This window comes from Oryza glaberrima, chromosome 7 (assembly GCF_000147395.1).
Source record: "Oryza glaberrima chromosome 7, OglaRS2, whole genome shotgun sequence".
NCBI classification, from domain to species: Eukaryota; Viridiplantae; Streptophyta; class Magnoliopsida; order Poales; family Poaceae; genus Oryza; species Oryza glaberrima.
The window spans coordinates 15,349,978-15,369,415 of record NC_068332.1 but is presented as its reverse complement, the minus strand read 5'-3'; the positions used below and the strand labels follow the sequence as shown (position 1 = coordinate 15,369,415).

The window sequence follows — 19,438 nt, the reverse complement described above, 5'->3', positions numbered from 1 at the left end:
TTCTATATTGCTATTTCATTGATCAATGATACATACTTGTAAAAAGAGAGAGAGGTAAAAGTATCGGGAGGTACCACACTTTATAGTGCAAAATTTGGTAAGTGTGAAATTTAGTATCTCTAGATACTAAAAAATTTACGTAACTTGAGATACTTTTTTAGGACTATAAAATTTCTCTTAAAAAAAGAAGAGGGTCATCCCATCCAAAACCCAAAATTGATGGATAATTTGTGATATGGATGAACTCATCTTAATTATATTAATGGTCTGATTCCTTGATGGAATCAAACAGGGTAGCTGTATTTATCCATAAAAAATGATGATGGGGATTGGAGAATCAGAGTAGTCGAATAAAGACGGTTTGCTAGGCTTTTCCAGATGGACCACGCGTATGGTTCGCTTTCTTCTACGCCCCCTTGCGTTGGCCTAACCAAATCATGAGTCCATTTTCTTCTTCTCGATCTTCAAGATCCAAGCAAAGCTGTCATTGCACCTTGCTAATTCGTACGTTGAACATGTCCTTGCATGCACGTACTCTATCTGATCGTAATATTATGCATATACAAGGTGACTTTGCAGTGGTGTTTTTGTGCGCGTGCACGTCCTCTGTATAATTGATATTTTTAAATATTTATAACAAGATGTTTGTTCAATTTTTTTTTTAAAAAATATACTATACCATTAATAACTGCTCAAATATTTAGTTAAAAACATATGTGAGACTTATGAAATTTTAATTTATAAAATTTTATAATACAAAGTTAGTGATCAAATTTCAAAAGTCTAATTGAATCTAACCCTAAACATAAAAAGATGACCGGAAGGAGAAAATAATCATATATAGTATTTTAGGTCCGAAAATTTGGTTTTCCGGGAAGTATCTTTAATCGGGAACACATACCTGTCTTCTTTATGAAAAGAACTAGCATATTACCCTTGTGTTGTAATGAATCTATTACCGCATTATTACCATAATTTTATACATATATTACATCTTAATTTTTACATATATTTGTTACTAATATAGACTCTTTGCCCATATTATCCTTTTCCCTTAAAAAAAAAAGGGAGTTGATGAAGGGGGTTGACATGCATGTGAGCCCTGTAGCCCCATAGTACTTTTCCTTTTCAACAAAAATAAGAAGTTGATGGGATGGATGGTGGCATATTCACTACTCACTACTACCACACTTCTGTTTTAAAGAAGCATAGAAATAGATATAAATGTTTTAGAAAAGCGTGGAGTTAAAATTCTAATATGTTACTACAAACAATAAACATACAACTTAAGGGCCCCTTTGAATCGCAGGGTAGAAAAAACGGAGGAATAGGAAAAATACAGGATTCTGACAGGAATTGAAGTGTAAAACAGAGGATTGCAAAACACAGGAAAAACACAGAAATGGTCGTTTGATTGGAGCGCAAGAAAAACACAGGAATCGGATGAGAGAGATAGACTCAAAGGAAATTTTCCAAGAGGTTAGAGCTCTTGCTAAATTTCCTCCAAAATCCACATGCAATGTGCCATTCCATAGGAATTTTATAGGATTTGGAAAGCTTCAATCCTTTGAATCAAAGGACCAAATAGAAAAATTTCCTATAGGATTTGAATCCTATAAAATTTCTACATAAATCTTTTGATTCAAAGGGGCCCTAAGCATGTTGGGCGCACCAGAACAGAACATTTGATGGTTTCTGAATTTCCACCAAATTCAGACAGATAGTACTGCTGTCCTGACAAGTTGGAGCTTGGAAGCAAAAAACAAAAACAAAAAGGAGAGAAAGGGGAAAAAATAGATATGATACGAAGAACAAGAAGAAGAAGAAGAAGAGCAGATGAAACAAATGGCCCTAAGCAATGCACGTCGCCATTAGGGAGCGAGCACATGCTACCCTTGTGATGGAGTCGCCATCGATCATATTCATAATTTTCCTTTCCCTCTCCCAAGAACGATATATATCGATCAAGGATCACGACAATGTGTCACCTTTCATGTTCCAGCTGCCAATTCCGTTAGATAACAATTTGCAAATTAATACAGAGTACCTTTCTTCCAAAAAAAAAAAAGATTGTGACGCTCCTGACTGATCTCCAAGCTCGATCGATCGATCTCTGCATACATATGCATGCCCACACAAGGAAAGGGGCTAAGGTATGGGTTCCCAAATGCTTGTCATGACGGCTAAAGGTGTAGGTGAGCAACTTAACATAGCCCCTGCTAGGGTTTGAAGCAGGCCTTGATTAATTTGATATTGATGTCCATCCATTTGAATATGGCACAATCGCATTCACCTTTAGGGCATATATATGTACAATACTACAACATGCTCTCTTAGATCTAGTATGATTTAGGATCTAAAAATGCAGGATTAATTGGAGTGTCATGGCATGTTGATTACTATAGGAATTACTGCTTTCAATGGCTCGAAGAAAAAATACAAGAATTTTAGATTATATATTAATATATATATATATATATATATATAGAGAGAGAGAGAGAGAGAGAGAGAGAGAGTTGCATTAGACTTCTCGAACGAAAGAAAAACGCTGAGGTTAGATGACATGCCATAAATCTTATGGAATTGAGGTATAGGAATGCATTCCATTGGAATTTGACAAGTTTAAATCCCATCATCCAAAAGACCCCAATTGGAAAAAAACATAAGGATCAAAGGCCTTCATTTTTCTATATAAATCATGCATGTCCAAAGGAGCATTAAGAGAGTATCTCAAAACATCTATGCAAGAGTCTAATCCTCTAATACTCCACCTGTTCCTAAATACTTGACACCAAATATTATTTATATTTAAAATCTGACTATTAGTATATTTGGAAAAAAACATACTTAATAATTTATGGATGCCCATTCTCCAAAAAGATCTTCTATGTATGATAATTTCAAACAACATCTAGGGGCATGCTATCGTGTTTTGGAGTACTGACAAGCTTTTACGGAACACATCACTAATGAGGTGTCCTGGCGTAGTGATAGTCGTGTTTGCTAGGTACGTGCAACAAATTATAATGTACCAAAATACATGCTTGGTACAAAGTATATATCACTATCGTTCTATAAAATGGAGCAACAATGTGACTAGTAATGTACCCCACATCCATCTACACTTTGATTACAAGAATTACCACGATATAGTCCCAAGTTGGATATGTCGATGTAGTGATACATATGTGCCCTGTTTTGTCCCAACATAGTTCCTCTCCTGAATGGTGAAGGTGGGCCCGGCACAGGCAGAAGCTAACGACAATGTTCAATTACAAATCTGAAAGGAAAGCCACACCAACAACAATCTTAAATGGTATCTCACTCTCACCACATTCCTAGCTGAGCCCCATAAGTCTCTCTCTCTCTCTCTCTCTACCCATCATGCATCCATTTCAGAAAAAAAGAAAAGAAGAGGAGGAAATATGATCCACTTAGGATAGTGACATTCTACAGAAAATTCGCCTTAAATAATGTACATATATGGGAAGCAGGTCATATATATTGATATATATGTGTGGATGATGTTGATAAACTATAGACTAGCTTGGGCTTTGATTTTGGGTTAGTTTGTTGGTCAGTCAGAGTAGGCAGCTCCCATGTGCTCTGCTCCAGGTTGAAGGCAATGTATCACCTGAAATCTTGCTAGCTAGCTATAGTTGACATCTGCACGCATATCCTCCTTACGAAAATACAAATTAATAATGATATATTATTGTTATAATGCATATCTTGATCTTAGGTTAATATATGTACATGCGTATTAATATCTACAAGCTTGTTTGATACGGCCTTAGCTCATAAAGTTAACTCCAGGAACAGAGTTTAGAGTGAAGCAGGCCAAACCGTATTCACCAGTTCATTCTGATTCTGGCTGGAATACGTAGCCAAATATACCATTCCATCACAAAAAATGACATAGAGAATGTTGACGTATCCATTCCAGCCCCAGGTTTCTTTAGAAGACACCAATAGAGAAAAAAAAATCATAAAACTTAGTTGCATTCCCTGTAAAATTCCTCAAAAGGTCTAAATATTGTCTGCTACGTACCGAATATTAAAGCCATCTTACATATGTAGATACCAGGTAAATTATAGGTTATACCTTTTATATATGATTCCATTTATCGAATATTATTAAATGTAATGCATTTTTGAAGTAATGCATCTATTTCAAAATAAAAGAAGCTTTAGGCTTTGACACGGATATTAATTAAAATACTAGGTGGAACTAAATAGGAGAGGATTGTGACTGGTTGAGAAGAAAAAATAGATGAAGAATTTGAATAGGGGAATATTGTGATTAGTTGAGAAAAGAATGTAGCCGGATAAGTTATTATATTTTGGAAAATGCTAAAAGTTAGTATAGGACGTAGAGAGTACATATAAATGTCATACTTATTATTAATATATCGACTGCAACAGTAAGCCTAGCTAGCCAAACCTAAATGATGTCTGGAATGGGATCGACAAGTAATCATATATATGTATATGGTCCATGGTTCATCTGCCAGATGGTTGGACCTTAATTGCATATTCATTAAACTTACTAAGTATGTTTCTACAATATAATAATGATAAAGCTGAGAACTATAAAGCTGAGAGATACTTATCAGAAAATGATTGAAATACTAAAATTTCACAATCTAGTACAGCTGGAGATAAACTGTACTTGTTAGTGCTACTAGCTAGTAGCTTAGCCAACAAAGAGAAATACAACTAATATTCCCTCCAAATCAATCAATTAAGGCCTCATTTCCATTTGCACTGTCTCATCTTATAAACACAAAAGAAGGAAATGTGTCACACATATTACAGAGATCATACATTGCAAACATAATTACACACTGATGATATTACAAAGTACGTACTCACATCTAGAAAATTCAAAGCCGGATATAAAGCTAATTAAGAAGATATGTTACATCATGGCAGCCAGTACATGCCCTCCTGAAAACATGCAACATTACGCATGTAACGTGCACATACAGGCACGCGTTAAACTCACCAGGAGGGCATACAAAAAAATTAATGAACATCGATCAACAGCAACAAATCAAACATCACCAATTCTCCCAAGAATCAAGTCATGCATGGATCACCAATCCGAACACAAATACCTAGATTAATTAGATCATCAATCATCAGCTTCATTCTCCTCCATCTCCAAAAGGATCATCAATCCATCATCAGAGAGAGAGAGAGAGAGAGAGAGAGAGTTCAGACTTTCAGAGCTATATATATGTGTACTACCAAATCTTGGTCCTGCCGCCGGAGCCGGACGGCGGCGAGCACTTGTTCTTGCCGGAGGCGGAGCGGAAGGCGGCGAGGATCTGGTGGAGGCGGTCGGCGGAGCAAGGGAGCACGATGGGGCGGCCGCCGGGGGAGCCGAACTCCTCCTCCGCCGTGCTGAGGAGCTCCCGGAAGGTGTCGCTGGCGAGGCAGGCGATGGGGACGAAGAACCGGCTGCCGTCCCGGGTGTACGCCGCGAAGTGCCCCCGCGGGCACGCCGCCGCCGCCGCCGTCGGCGACGTCACCTTGCTCGACCCTGACCCGCTCCACTTCCTGGAGATCTCGGCTAGCCTCAGTGAGCTCACCATGATCGATCGATATATATATATATAGAAATGACAGAGAAATTGTTGCTAAGCTAAGCTAAGCTTCTTGGAGCTTGGAGTAGCTTGTGGCTGGTGAGGTGTGTGAGAGAGCAGTGGAGCTCAAGGGGGGTATAAATAGAGGAGAGAAGCTAGCTATGGTCTATGGTGTGTGTGGGGCTAGGTTGCTAGGTATGTGGGGTTGTTGCATTTGCATGGAGAGGATAGGGATGGATATAGCTATATGGAGAGAGAGAGAGAGTACTAGCTTAGCTACAGGGTGAAATGAAATGAAGATGAAAGAAGAAGAAGAAGAAGAGGAATGCATTGATCATTGCTAATTAAGTTGCCAGTATATCTGTATTTTGCATGTTAGGATGTGTAGGCCAGTCAAGTGGGTCCTGCTCATGTCAATCATGCATGAGAGTTGAGAGGAGTGGTGCTCGTCTGCTGTTGTCCCAAAATAAAACAATGTTGATCCTATACCTAAAAAGATTGCCTTTTATTTCCCCCCAGTGGTTCGTAAAGAGAGACTGGTTTTGCTTCGTACTGCACATGTGATCTAAGTTATATATATTTAAATTCATGCAAATTTTTATGCGGATATCGTGACTTAGTGGGTTTAGCTACAGAGGACAGCGAAATGCCTCTGGCCCCGCTTGTCAGATTCTTCCTTGTAGAGGCAGTGGTGCATCCATTGCGTGACAATGACCTCCCCATGGTACACAGCCAAGGAGTGTGGCGGCATTAGCCACACGCCCAATCTTCTCGGTGAAGTCGGTGAGGAAGTGGTCATACGGATGAGCGCGGGTTGTTGGGGAAGGGAAGCCAGGATGTGGAAGAAGCATACCACTTTCAGCCGACACATGGTGTCCAGGTCAGGGCAGAGCACTAGGGAAGTAAGCCCCCTCCTTATACTGCACTAGAGATACATCGATTATGCACTATGGTGAGCGGACGGAGCCCCATTGTTGATCGATAGACTAGACATGATGTCACAACGCATCCCTCAGGTGATGACCCAATAAAGGACGCAAATTCAGTGATCTTCGGTAACAGGGCCCTCGCTTTTGACACCTCGTCCATGGCCCACAGCCTTGGCACATATCATCAACAGATTAGCCGCACCCCCATGTGTCTATCGCCAGGTCCTGCTCCTCCTCCGCTGCCACTACACACCACAACATAAATGTATAGAAGCACTTAGTTTGTTGGAAGAAACAATTGTTAGCAGTGAATTGGTGAAATATTTTACCTACTTTTGCCACTAGAAAATTTTCACCTCACGTACTTTTTTTATGCTTTCCGTCGGTTGGTCCTGCTCATATGGTATCAATTTTGACTGACGCCTCTTAATATACCGACAAGCAGTGAGTGCTTACCGGCATATAGTATGCCATGTTTTTTTTAAGAAAATTCGATCCATAACACAGAAAAAAATGCAGTACCAAAAAATAGCATAAGAAGTTTCCGCTTTCGATTCATAGCACAGACCACCGGTTTTTCTTCGTCCCGTAGCACTTCCGTCGCATTTTAAAGTAACGGTGTTAGATTGGAGTGGAGAAATTTTTCATCGGACTCATTTGCCCTTCGTCTCATCTCCAACGACGGCCGCTCAACGACGCCAACAACACAACCGTCCGCCTCTTCATGCTGTCCAGCCCAGGCATCAGCGTCGACGACGACCGCGGCCGTGGCAGGTTGTCGCTGATGCTGTACATCCACTGCGGCCACAGGTGGGGAAAGGAAGCGACCCATCGGTGGCTCCCCCCATCCGCAAGAGCTCCAGCATGGGGAACCTTTCCCTCATATCCTCTTCTCCGCCGCCGAATCTAAAGGCCAAGAATGATGTTCAGTTCCTATTAGAAGAATTGAGCAATTCTCTTTTAAAGAAACTGACCTGAGCTCGGCAATGCAAATCAATGGTGTCCTTGGAGTTCGGAATTTAATTTTTGCAAATCATTGATTAAGCAGTACACAACAAACTAGTTCATCAAGAGTTACTAGCCACCACCGCCGAGCAAGCCGTGACATTGATTCCGCTGGCTGCCGAGCAAGCCGCCGCCGAGTATCCTGCCAGCCGCTGCCGTTGTCGCCATTTTCGCCCCGTCCCATGCGCCGCCTAGCCGGCTGCTCTCACGACAGAACAATGATGAACAGGCAATGGTCCAGCCCAAAGTCATGTGTGAATACGGGAGGACTAAGGGCAAATTTGTCATTTTTTATTCCTGCTCACGACCAAACGCTTAACCCTAACGGCAGATCTGACGGAAATACCATGGATCGAAAAAAAAACAAGTGTGTTGTGCTACCAGTTGAAAGTGAAAATTTTTTTTTACTATTTTTTGGTACCGGCTTAACTTATATGCTATAGATCGAATTTTCTCATGTTTTTTTGCCGCCAGATAATCTGACGAAGCATTATTTTTTTTAGGAAAATGTCCGAATTACGCCCTGAACTATTGTGGTAGTACAGATCCCCTCAATTCAAAAACCAAATATTCTTTACTCTTAACTTTTTATACCGGACGAATTACCCCCTTGATAGACTCTAGAGCGGTTTTGGTTTTACGTAGCGCACACCTTGGTGGTTTTCATGCTATCAAAACAAGTTTTCTAAAAGTTTATATACTGAATTGCACCCATGTAATTTACGCTTTTTCGGATGTCTAACGGGTTTGCAGCAACTACCGAATTAAAATATGTCAACCCTGCAGCCTCTCCTCTCCCTCAAATGACAAATGAAACGATACCCATTTAATCAATTTCTTTGGACAACTTATTTCATACCTCATTTTCATTGAAACCATATCTATACATGCATATGTACTCCTACATGTTACACCGACCATCACGCATACCTGCAACCTGCTTCCACTGGTAGAGAAACCATCTTTGGTCGGTCGACTTAAATCCACAATAGTCCCGGTTCCATTAAAAACCGGGACTTAATAAGAGGAAAATCTTTAGTCCCGGTTGTTGTTACCAACCGGGACTAAAAATCATCTTTAGTCCCGGTTGGTAACTCTAACCGGGACTAAAGTTCATTTTTAGTCCCGGTTGATTCCATGTCAGGCTGTGTCAAGGCCCTAGGATCTTTAGTCCCGGTTAGTAACACCAACCGGGACTAAAAATAGGTTTTTAGTCCCGGTTGGTGTTACTAACCGGGAATAAAAATCAAAACACACTATATAATCCCTAGTACCGATCCTCTTTTCCCGTTCACACAACAAACTCCTCCCTCTATCTCTTTTTTCCTCTCTAACTTCTTATCTCTTTCCTTATCTCTAACTCCCCTCCTCTCCCTCCTCTCCTTCCTTTTTTTCCTTCACCCCACAGCACCCTCGTCTCCTTCCTTTTTTCCCGAAGAAGCGTGCAGGCAGCCGGCGCGGCGGCGGAGGCACGGGGGGCGGCGCGGAGGTGGCGGCGGGCGGCCGGCGCGGCGGCGCGCGGTCGGCGCGGCGGTGCGGGGGGCCACGCGGAGGCGGCCTGCGCGGCAGCGTGGGGGGCCTCTCGGCGGCGGCCGGCGCGGAGGGGAGGAGGGGAGATGGTAGTGGCCGCCGGTCGATTTTTTTTAGATGTGAATCTGTGGTTTATTTTTGTCTAAGATGTGAATCTGTGATGAATTTTTTAGAACCATGTGGTGTAATTTTTTTAAGAGTTTGTGATGTATTTGGAGATGATCTATTTTTTTAAAGAGTTTGTGATGTACTTGGAGATGATCTATTTGAGGATTTGGAGATGTGATATATGATGATTTGGATTTGGGAGGGGACGGTGTGAAATCAATATTCAATATTAAAAACAGAAAAAAAAAGAAAAATTATCTTTAATCCCGGTTGGTAACATCAACCGGAGCATCTTTAGTCCCGGTTATTTAAACCGGGAGTCCCGGATTCGTAGTCCCGGTTAGAAAACCGGGACTACAGGGGGTTACGAATCGGGACTGAAAAATCACTTCTCCACGTGTTCGCACATGCATATGCGTGCATGTACATGCTGGGCGCTAACGTGTGATATGTTGGACCTTTATTTTGGAAGGCACGCAATTAAGTCGATTATTACATCTTATATTAAAATATTAAAATGTGTAAAATGCAGATATTGTTTCAAAGATTTGTATGTGTATGTACGTCAAAATATTCCATATAATGGCTGTGAATGTGACCTTATTTTTCTTTATGAAATCGTAGGTCTAGCTATATGATGGCCCTATTGGATTTATAAAATTTAGTGAGGTCCACGGCAATGGCAGAGCTTGACTTAAAAAAGATTAATTAAGGAAGCAAGACCAAATGGTTTATACATATATTGAAGGAGCAATTTGAGAATTGAGAGCTTAATCAATGCTAAAATAACTAATAATCACTAAACTACTTAATAGGGACTGTTTAATAACTAATGATCCACTTTAATCTACATGATGTTTCACTCCTGTCCATGGATTTATAGTTGGTCTCCACCTGTTGAAACATGTGTTGAAAACATACTTATCGGGGAAAAAAAATTATGATGGTTTTATGCACGGTAGTAATGTGGTTGCATGAATGTTGGTGCGTGGGATATTAATTTTCTCGGCATAATTCATCCATGTTGGTTACTAGAAATAAACTCTCTCCGTTCAAAAATAATTATGATTTTAATATTTAATTCAAAAATAATTATGATTTTAATATTTAAATTTTATCCATAAAGAATGCATCTTCCCCTTCAACCGCCTTTATTCAAAAGTTCTCATCATCTTATCCCTAACCAGTATCCGCTCTCCCAAGCATCAATCGTTTAATGAAGACATACAAGTCATTTTTTTATACTAACCTTTTTCAATACTACCTCCGTTTTTTAATAGATGACGCCGTTGACTTTTTATCACACATTTGACCATTCGTCAAAAAATTTACGTAATTATAATTTATTTTGTTGTGAGTTGTTTTATTACTTAAAGTACTTTAAGCATGATTTATATCTATACATTTACATAATTTTTTTTGAATAAGACGAATGATCAAATATATGTTCAAAAGTCAACGGCGTCATCTATTAAAAAACGGAGCGAGTATATTACAAATATAATTTTTATACTGAGGGAGTATGATCCTAAATCCACAAATAATATAGAGTATATAATAATATATCTTCGGTCCATGTGGCCACAGAGGCAGCAACAAGGCCAGCGGCCAGGAGAAGCAGAATCTGCAACTCTGTGTGGCTTGTCTGTTCTCATAATAGAAGGGATTTTTGAGTTTTTATTTATAACGTTTGACCACTCGTCTTATTTAAATTTTTTTAAAATTATTATTTATTTTATTTGTGACTTACTTTATTATCTACAGTACTTTAAGCACAACCTTTTGTTTTTTATATTTGCAAAAAAAAATTGAATAAGACGAATGGTTAAACATTGCAAGTAAAAATTTAAAATCCCTTATATTGTGAGACGGAAGAAGTAGATTATCTTGGACCACGGATTTGAAATATCTGAAAATATTCCATGACAAGTACGAATGATGAGAATACGTACTCCCGCGCGGTGTAATTTACCAGGTTAAAAAATGCCACCTTAATTACAATGTTCCAAACTTTTGGTGCTACAAAATGATCGTCCTTTTTTCTTCAGATAAAAAGGATTTTAAATTAGACTTACCACGAAAAAAAGTACCCTAGAGATGTACCCTCTTTATATTATTATCAATTTAGCATTGAGGTGGATAGTGATAATCTTATTTTGTGGAGTAACTTTTAGATATTGTGGGGTTTGTCAAGTGTTTTTTTAATAAATGTTGCGAATGATAATGTTATCCATTATAAAAATATGAAACAGTTAGGAGAGACATGATAATTGCATAAAATATTTATCTAACCTTAATTTGATATGTGATTAAACTATAAAGATTATATAATCTTTTACAATAGTAAAAAAAAAAGAACAACACAATATAACTTTACTTCAAACTGGACCTTAGTGTGATAGCAAACAATAAGACTATAGGGTGGTCTTACTGGATATATTGTATTAAATATAAGTGATTAAAATTGCATACATTATATATTTTTTGAAACGACATACGATATTATATGAGTACTATAAAATTTAGCTAATACTTAATTAATCACGTGGTAATGGACTGCTCCGTTTTCTGTGTATGGGAGATGGGTTTCCAACACCCACCTCCAACCACAGCCTATATAAATCTTCATTGTTTGTGGACATTCCAATTTCTCACCAACTCATTTGTATTAGGGGTGTACTCACAAAATAAAAGCACTGCATGTGAGGTAGGCCATAGCAGCATTACAATGTCGCTCCCCATGATATCACGACATCCTGATGCTGGAATTGCATGAATTTTCAAGTATGGTGTATGGGATATTTTTCTCCATACTTCATAAATATTGGATAGATATAGTCATCTACTCGTAAAGTCTAAATTAAACATTAACAAACATACATCCAAGTACTGCACTATAATTAAGCAGCCGTGTGATGCCTGGCTACAGCAGAGTGTGCCTGTACATATGTGGCTCACTTGCTAGATCATCCTGGACCACGGATGGTATATCCTATCCGTATGTGTTAATGTGTCTATATGTGTGAAAATAATCCATTTCACATAATCCATGACAAGTACAAATAAAATGACTCGCTATATACATAAACCATGTCATCAATGAATTTTGCGACTACAATATGATTGCGTTATTTCTTCATTTTAGATCATGGACATCATTATTAAGTAACTGAAAGTATCTGGCTTCCGTACAAAGTGCACTCAGACAAAACACACCATGTCACGAGGTAACTATTATTGGTTACTTCTATGATGAAAATACTTTATCACTGTGTGTGACGATCGATCCTGTTTGTTGTTCAATTGCTAGGATCGACCAAAGGTGAACTGATGATGATTTTTTCATAAATTTGTCACAGATCAACGACGAATTCCCTGTTCATTATAAGGAATCTGTAAGTAAACCCAAATGTGTTGTAGTAGTAGTAGTAGTAATAATAATAATAATAATAATAATAATAATAATAATAATAATAATAATAATAATAATAATAATAATAATAATAAAAATAAAGGAGAGAGCACATTGTAATAATAGTATTTTAGCGTGTTCCATATTAATTGGAGATGATATTGTGGCAAAGCCAATTCTTGCGGTGTTTTAATAGCCAGTTTTTTGGGAGTGGGAGGGTTGAGGTAAAATTGGACGAAGATTAAATGAGTGGTGGTTGTATGAGAGAAATTGTACTCTAGAAGCTCTTATATTATACTCCCTCCATTCTATAATATAAGGTACAACCACTTTTTTGGATGCTCCATAATATAAGACATGCATGCATGTAGTTAATTAACTATGGCCGCTTCTCCATTAAATTATTACTTTTTTAAATTCTCCACTCTCACGTTCTCTAATTTTATTGGATGCATGCATTGTATTTATTAGGATGATCCAAACTATAAGATGATAATAATTATTTCTTGATCTTTGAGTTAGGGGTAGTTATGCCTTATATTTTAGAATGGAGGGAGTACACTAGAAGATGTCATGCGTTTTGCTGTGGGATATATATTAAATAATAGAGAAATGATAAAATGATTTGGATTGAAATATTACGAAAATGATTTGGATTGAAATATTACGAAAATAATTTGACAATGATGATTTAGCATGTGTATGTTTAGTTTTAGAATGAAATAAATTGTCGACATAATTACTACTATATACTTGCATGTTGAGCTTTGTGTGCTTGGTATGCTTGCATGTGGGTTTTAGGAGTGCTAATAAATATTATACTTGCATGTTGAGTTTTAGGTGTTTAGTGGGCATTAACTTTATAGAAAGAAGATATTTGTATTCAAATTTCTCAACGCTAAAAGTACTATATTTACATTTGTGTGGTTGGAAGTAGTAATATTTTTGAAAGGAAAAAAACTATCAATACTTTAGGAAAATTGCCGCCTGATCGATCACCTCCGTAAATGCTCCGCCTAGTGGTATACCTATCAGGAATAGCTATATATAATTAGACTTTTTGAGTCAGGGCAAGTTTTATAGTAGGGGTGACTACCACATCCAATTTCATGCATGACATATATAATTAAATTAAGAGATGATATGTATAAGAGCCAGGATAATAATAGAGCTCACTTCCTACTATTAGCCAATCTTAAAGCCAACACATATAATAGATTAGCTATAAGGTTGGCTACAATTTTCTTCTCATCTCTCTATCTCTCACTTAAATACAGTATTAATTGTATTTGTCTTGGAGTTTGTGTTAAGCTAGCTTTTGTATGAGAGCTAACACCCTTAACTTTTTGTTACATCTCTCCTCCACATAAGTTTATAGTAAGCTTATAGCTCACTATTATACTTGCTCTAATAGATTACCTCTACTACACAATCCCAAGTATCTCTAACACTCTCATATGTTTATTGAAGTTTGTGTAAGGGCTGTCCCTTGTATGAGAGGTGACTATTTCTCTCTCATCCTTCTTCTCTCCTGCACCTTATTATTTAGTCCTATGTGACATCTTGTAGCTTGTGCTTGGATGCCCATAGTACTTGCCCTCATATGTATAATGCGAGTTCATCTCATGATTAGCGTGCTTCAAAATTACTGGAAACGTTTATCAACATTGTATAGTTGCTAATGTTGAAGCATCAATGCATGATGAGATATATACCGATGGTGCTCTAAAGCATGCACGTTCGGCAACATTAGCAACAAATGTAACATGTTGCGATAATTTGGCCGAAGTATTAGATGAGATACCGATGTTGCTAAATATGCTCTAAACCGATGTTGCTACGTGTTTGGTACAGGCCCAGGTTTGGCTTCGTTCGGCATTACTAGTACGGATAATGATAGTCTCGTTTGGTGCAACAACTTTAATTTTAGATATTTCAGCATTTGGCAAATTAAATTGCATGCCCCTTTTCTTTTAATCTGTACTTCGTACCATGATATCAGTGTTACGTTCGGAAGAATATGAAAAAAAAAATACAAGATAGATTTAATAATTTGATTAAATTTTACAAAACTGCAAATATTTTAATTAAATTATCGCAAACTATATATTTAAGGTCATATACCACAGACAGAGTTAGCAACAAATTTATCATAAAACAACTAGTTTAAGATTAAGTATTACAAAACTACATATTTAATAATAAAATTATCATAAAACTACAGAATTTGGCGAGTTTAAATCCTATGAACTAATATTATGTTTGAGTTAAAATGTCCAAGTTTTGTGATTAAATTGATAATAAACCTATAGTTTTGTGATAAATTTGTTATTAAATTTGTAGTTTTGCGATATTTTACCTTAAATCTAGAGTTTGTGATAAATTAGTGTTAAATATGTAATTCTGTGATACGTCATGTTAAATTTGTAGTTTTCTGATAATTTGATCAAAGCATATGTAGTTTTGTGAAATTTACTCTTTTAATTTTCTTTAGATACGAGAAGACAGATCTAATATTGGGCAACATATATATCTTGTCTAACCTACCGTAAAATAAACTAGAAAAAAGTTATTAAGCTTCATTTTCACAACAAATTTTGTTTTGAGAAACACACTACAAAATTAGGCGCTCACAATACTTGCACACTCATCTCTACGAAAGCACGCATACACATTATACTCCTATAAACATCTCTAAAAGATTGGGACAACATATCTTCATATTACGAAGTCACTACGGGTGTCTCATAAAGATTAACCGACATATCTTGGATTGACCAAGTGAATGGAAGAAACCACAAAACCTTCCAAGAAAAGAAGCTTTCGCCGAGCAGCTTGCTGACAAAAATCAACGGGGAGGCCAAGACATGGGCCTTAGTGGGCGTGAGACAGCTGAGATGGCTTATACCTTAACTAACTCGGACCAAAGGTCTTGAGTTTTGCCTTTTCTTTTTATACTATATAGTTTACTCCTTCCCGTTTACTCCTTCCCTATTATATGGAATTGGCGACTCACCGATTCGCTAAAAAAAAACCACGGACATCTTATGATCAATGGATACGACGTCCACTGCTAAAAAGATATAGTACTTGAATCCATGTGTGAACAAATTTTATCACATGAGAAACCTAACCAGTTAAAGTATGATCATTCCATAACAATTTAACACTATAACATGACATATATATAACAACCATAAACTACTTCCTCCGTTTCACAATGTAATTCATTCTAACATTTCTCATATTCATATTGATGTTAATGTATGAATGTAGAAAATGTTAGAATGACTTACATTGTGAAACGGAGGGAGTAAGTATTAATGTGAAAGCTCCCTTGCATGTGCTTCGGCTTCACATCACAGCTAGCTACATATATTCCTATTTGCGAATTGAATGGTTACAATTTTTAGGATGGAGGAGTGTGCACTGGCCACCACACACCCTTACACGTACGCATGTTAGCTAGCGTATCGTGATCGACAGTGAAACGCAGAGACACATACATACATATGGAGACAATTCCACAGCCACTACTACTGGTATACAGGGCAAATCCAAATCCATGGTATACGTACTGCACGCGTATATACGTACAAGAGAGAATGATGTATAGTAAGGCTGCGTTCGTTTGTGTGATATAGGGTGAGAAAGCACCTTTTATGTGCACGCTTCCCAAACTACTAAACGGTATGTTTTTTGCAAAAAATTTCTATAGTAAAGTTACTTTAAAAAGTCATATTAATCCATTTTTAAAATTTAAAATATTTAATACTTAATTAATCATACGCTAATGACTCACCTTGTTTTACGTATCTTCCCAATCTCTCTAATCTCCTTCTTCTCAACCACACCTAAATCTGCCGAGAGGGAGATACGTACGTACGAGAGTGCAGTACTAGATAGCACGAATTGTGCGTACGAAATTGAAGGTGGCTGATCTATCTGATGATCCCCTGGCCGGATAGAGACCGGCCGGCAGCAGCCAATGCGACCCATGGAGCCCATATGGGTACGATCAGCAGCACAATCCATCATGGCGATCCAGTACTGTCAGGTAGGCAGTCCCAGCTAGTGTCATCTGGGCACTCCATGTGTGCCTGCCTACATGGACATCACAAGTGTCAATGGTGGTGGTCCACGTCATCAAGCCTGGCAAATCTTGTTTTTATGGATAGCTACCTTTGTAAAAAGATTATATATATTTACATGACATGTATGAGATTTGCTCCAGTAAAAAAAAATACCTTGAGGTACCGGTACCTCACGGTACGTATCAAATTGTGTAAGATCCAACGATCGGAAACGATTTGGTACCGTGAGGTACCAATACTTCGAGATACTTTTTGTTGGACCAGAGCAAATCTCATAGTACAAACATATGCGCTCATATCACTGGTAGAGAAACCATTTTTGGTCGGTCGGCCGAAATTCACAATAGTCCCGATTCCACTAAAAACCGGGACTAAAGATGATCTTTAGTCCCGGTTGGTGGCTACAGTGGGCATATTTGATCTTTAGTCCCGGTTGGTAACACCTGATCTTTAGTCCCGGTTCTAGACCTGTCAGACCTTGTCAGGCCCCCTGGGATCTTTACTCTCGGTTGGTGTTACCAAGCGGGACTAAAGATCCTAACTTTACTCTCGGTTGATGTTATCAACTGGGACTAAAGATCTAGAAAATTTTTAGTTCCGGTTGGTATTAAAATTCAACACTTAATATATAATCCTTCTTCCCTATCCTCTCCTCCACAACCGCCTCGCACTTATCCTCTAGAAGATTTTTAGTCCCGGTTGGTATTAAAATTCAACGCTTAATTCCCTCTCCTCCCTCTCAGATCGACCTCCCTTTCCTCCTCCCCTCCTCCTCTCAGATCGATCTCTCTCCTCCTCCCCCTCCGCCTCCTCCCCTTCCCCACCCATCCCCGGCCCTCTCCTCCCCCTCCTCCCTTCCCACGCAGCCCTCTCCTCCTCCACCTCCCTTCCCACCCAGCAGGCAGCCGACTGGGCTGCGCACGGGCCCAGTGGCGAGCGGCGGCAGGCGGCAGCCGCTGCCGGCATCTTTTTTTTTTTTACAATTTGTGTTTCACTAAGATGTATAATTTTATGATTTGTTGCATGACCTGAGATGTATAATCTGTGATGTATTTGGTTTGTGTGTAATTTTTTTAAGATTTGTGATGTATTTGATTTGTGTGTATAAGTAACTTAAGATTTATAATGTGAATGTTTCGAGATGTTACTTTGATTTGAGGTTTGATTTGGGATATGTATCCCACTTGATTTGGGAGAAAATATAGGGATTAAACTCTAGCTAAAAAACAATGAAAAAAAAAGACCTAATGGGACTGCCGCTACCCTCTCTTTAGTCCCAGTTGGTAGATAAGGTATCTTTAGTCCCGGTTAGTGTTACCAACCGGGACTAAAAATAGATCTTTAGCCCCGGTTATTTCAACCGGGACTAAAAATGGGCATCTTTAGTCCCGGATTCATAGTCCCGGTTGAAAAACCGGGACTAAAAGGGGTTACTAACCGGAAGTATAAATGGTTTCTCCACCAGTGTATACATCTTAACCATCGTGTCTCTTGTTTTTATTGCTACCTATTTATTATATGATAGTCGAGAAATATATACGGTACATTTCCTGACATATGCATAGAGGAGCATATAAGTTATATATATACTGCCTCCTTTTTAAATGTATGACGTCATTAATTTTTCTCACAACGTTTGAACATTTATATTATTCAAGAATTTAATATAAGTATATAAAAGTATAAGTTAAGATTATATTTTATTTGATAATAAATTAAGGCATAACAAAATAAATAATACTTAATATACTTTTAATAAAACGAATGGTCAAACGTTATCCAAAAAGCTAACAGTATCATACATTTTGAAATGGAGGGAGCATATAATGTTGTAATAGTTACTTAGTTGTATGCAGGGGTGGAGTTGGAATGAAATAGAGGGGAGTGCCTCTCATTTATTTTACTTTGCTTTATTCCGAGTTTATGCAATTATGGGTGTCCGAGTTTAGATTAAGGAGGGTGCAAATGTGGTAAAAATAGATAAACTATGACTAAAAAGCTTTCCGAATTCGTTTTCGAAAAATCACCTCTCCTATATAGCTCGGTCGTTTCTAATTCTATGTGCGTGTACGTTATCCATATAATCGAAAAAAAAAAGAATGATTCTATGGATAAATGTGCATGGATAACCTAAAAGGATAATCTCTTGGGCAGGCAGAAGAAAACCAGAGCATTGCATCATGTAGAGGCAGAGGCTGCACGTTACTACTTCATCCGTTTCACAATATAAGTTATTTTAGTATTTCTCACATTTATATTGTTGTCTAATTCTCCATTTCACAATGTAAGTTATTCTAACATTTTCCATATTAATATTGTTGTTAATGAATCTAGATAACAATATAAATATGAAAAATGATAGAACGACTTACACCGTGAAACGGAGAAAGTAGTAACCAACGAGAGGGGTAGTGATTGTGCGGCGGTGGGGCGTGGAAGGACGAATGGATGGATGGCTCCGGTGGCGCAGGGCGTCTTTCTCGACGGATCGCATGGGCGCGGCCATGGGCGTTTGCCCCCTCCGCCGGCGTGCAGCGGCAGCGGCATGTGCGCGCGCGCGCGCCATCGGCAGCCACTCGTTGCTGCGCCGGGGCCATGTGGCACCCGCGTGGGCATGGGCCCTGTTTCCATCTCGTGGCCGGCCCGCTTGCTCTGCTCCGGCCCTCCGCCCAGCCAGCCATCCAGATCTCTCTCTCCCGCCCTCGGCGCGCGGCAGGCAGGGGCCCCGTTGCCGTACGTACGAACCCCCTGGATCGCGTGGACGAGGGC

At 38.6% G+C, this 19,438-nt stretch overlaps 1 protein-coding gene across 1 annotated transcript; it reads right to left on the bottom strand.

The window, feature by feature from the left end:
* Positions 1-4,707: 4,707 nt before the first annotated feature.
* Positions 4,708-5,685, bottom strand: LOC127780483 (auxin-responsive protein SAUR36-like). Its single transcript, XM_052307397.1, has one exon. The coding sequence runs from the start codon at positions 5,598-5,600 to the stop codon at positions 5,250-5,252; it is 351 nt and encodes a 116-aa protein (XP_052163357.1). The 5' UTR covers positions 5,601-5,685; the 3' UTR covers positions 4,708-5,249.
* Between the last annotated feature and the right edge of the window lie 13,753 nt (positions 5,686-19,438).

What these genes read in the sequence shown, in the direction of transcription:
- LOC127780483 (XM_052307397.1), bottom strand. Translation starts at nt 5,600, where the DNA reads ATGGTGAGCTCACTGAGGCTAGCCGAGATCTCCAGGAAGTGGAGCGGG.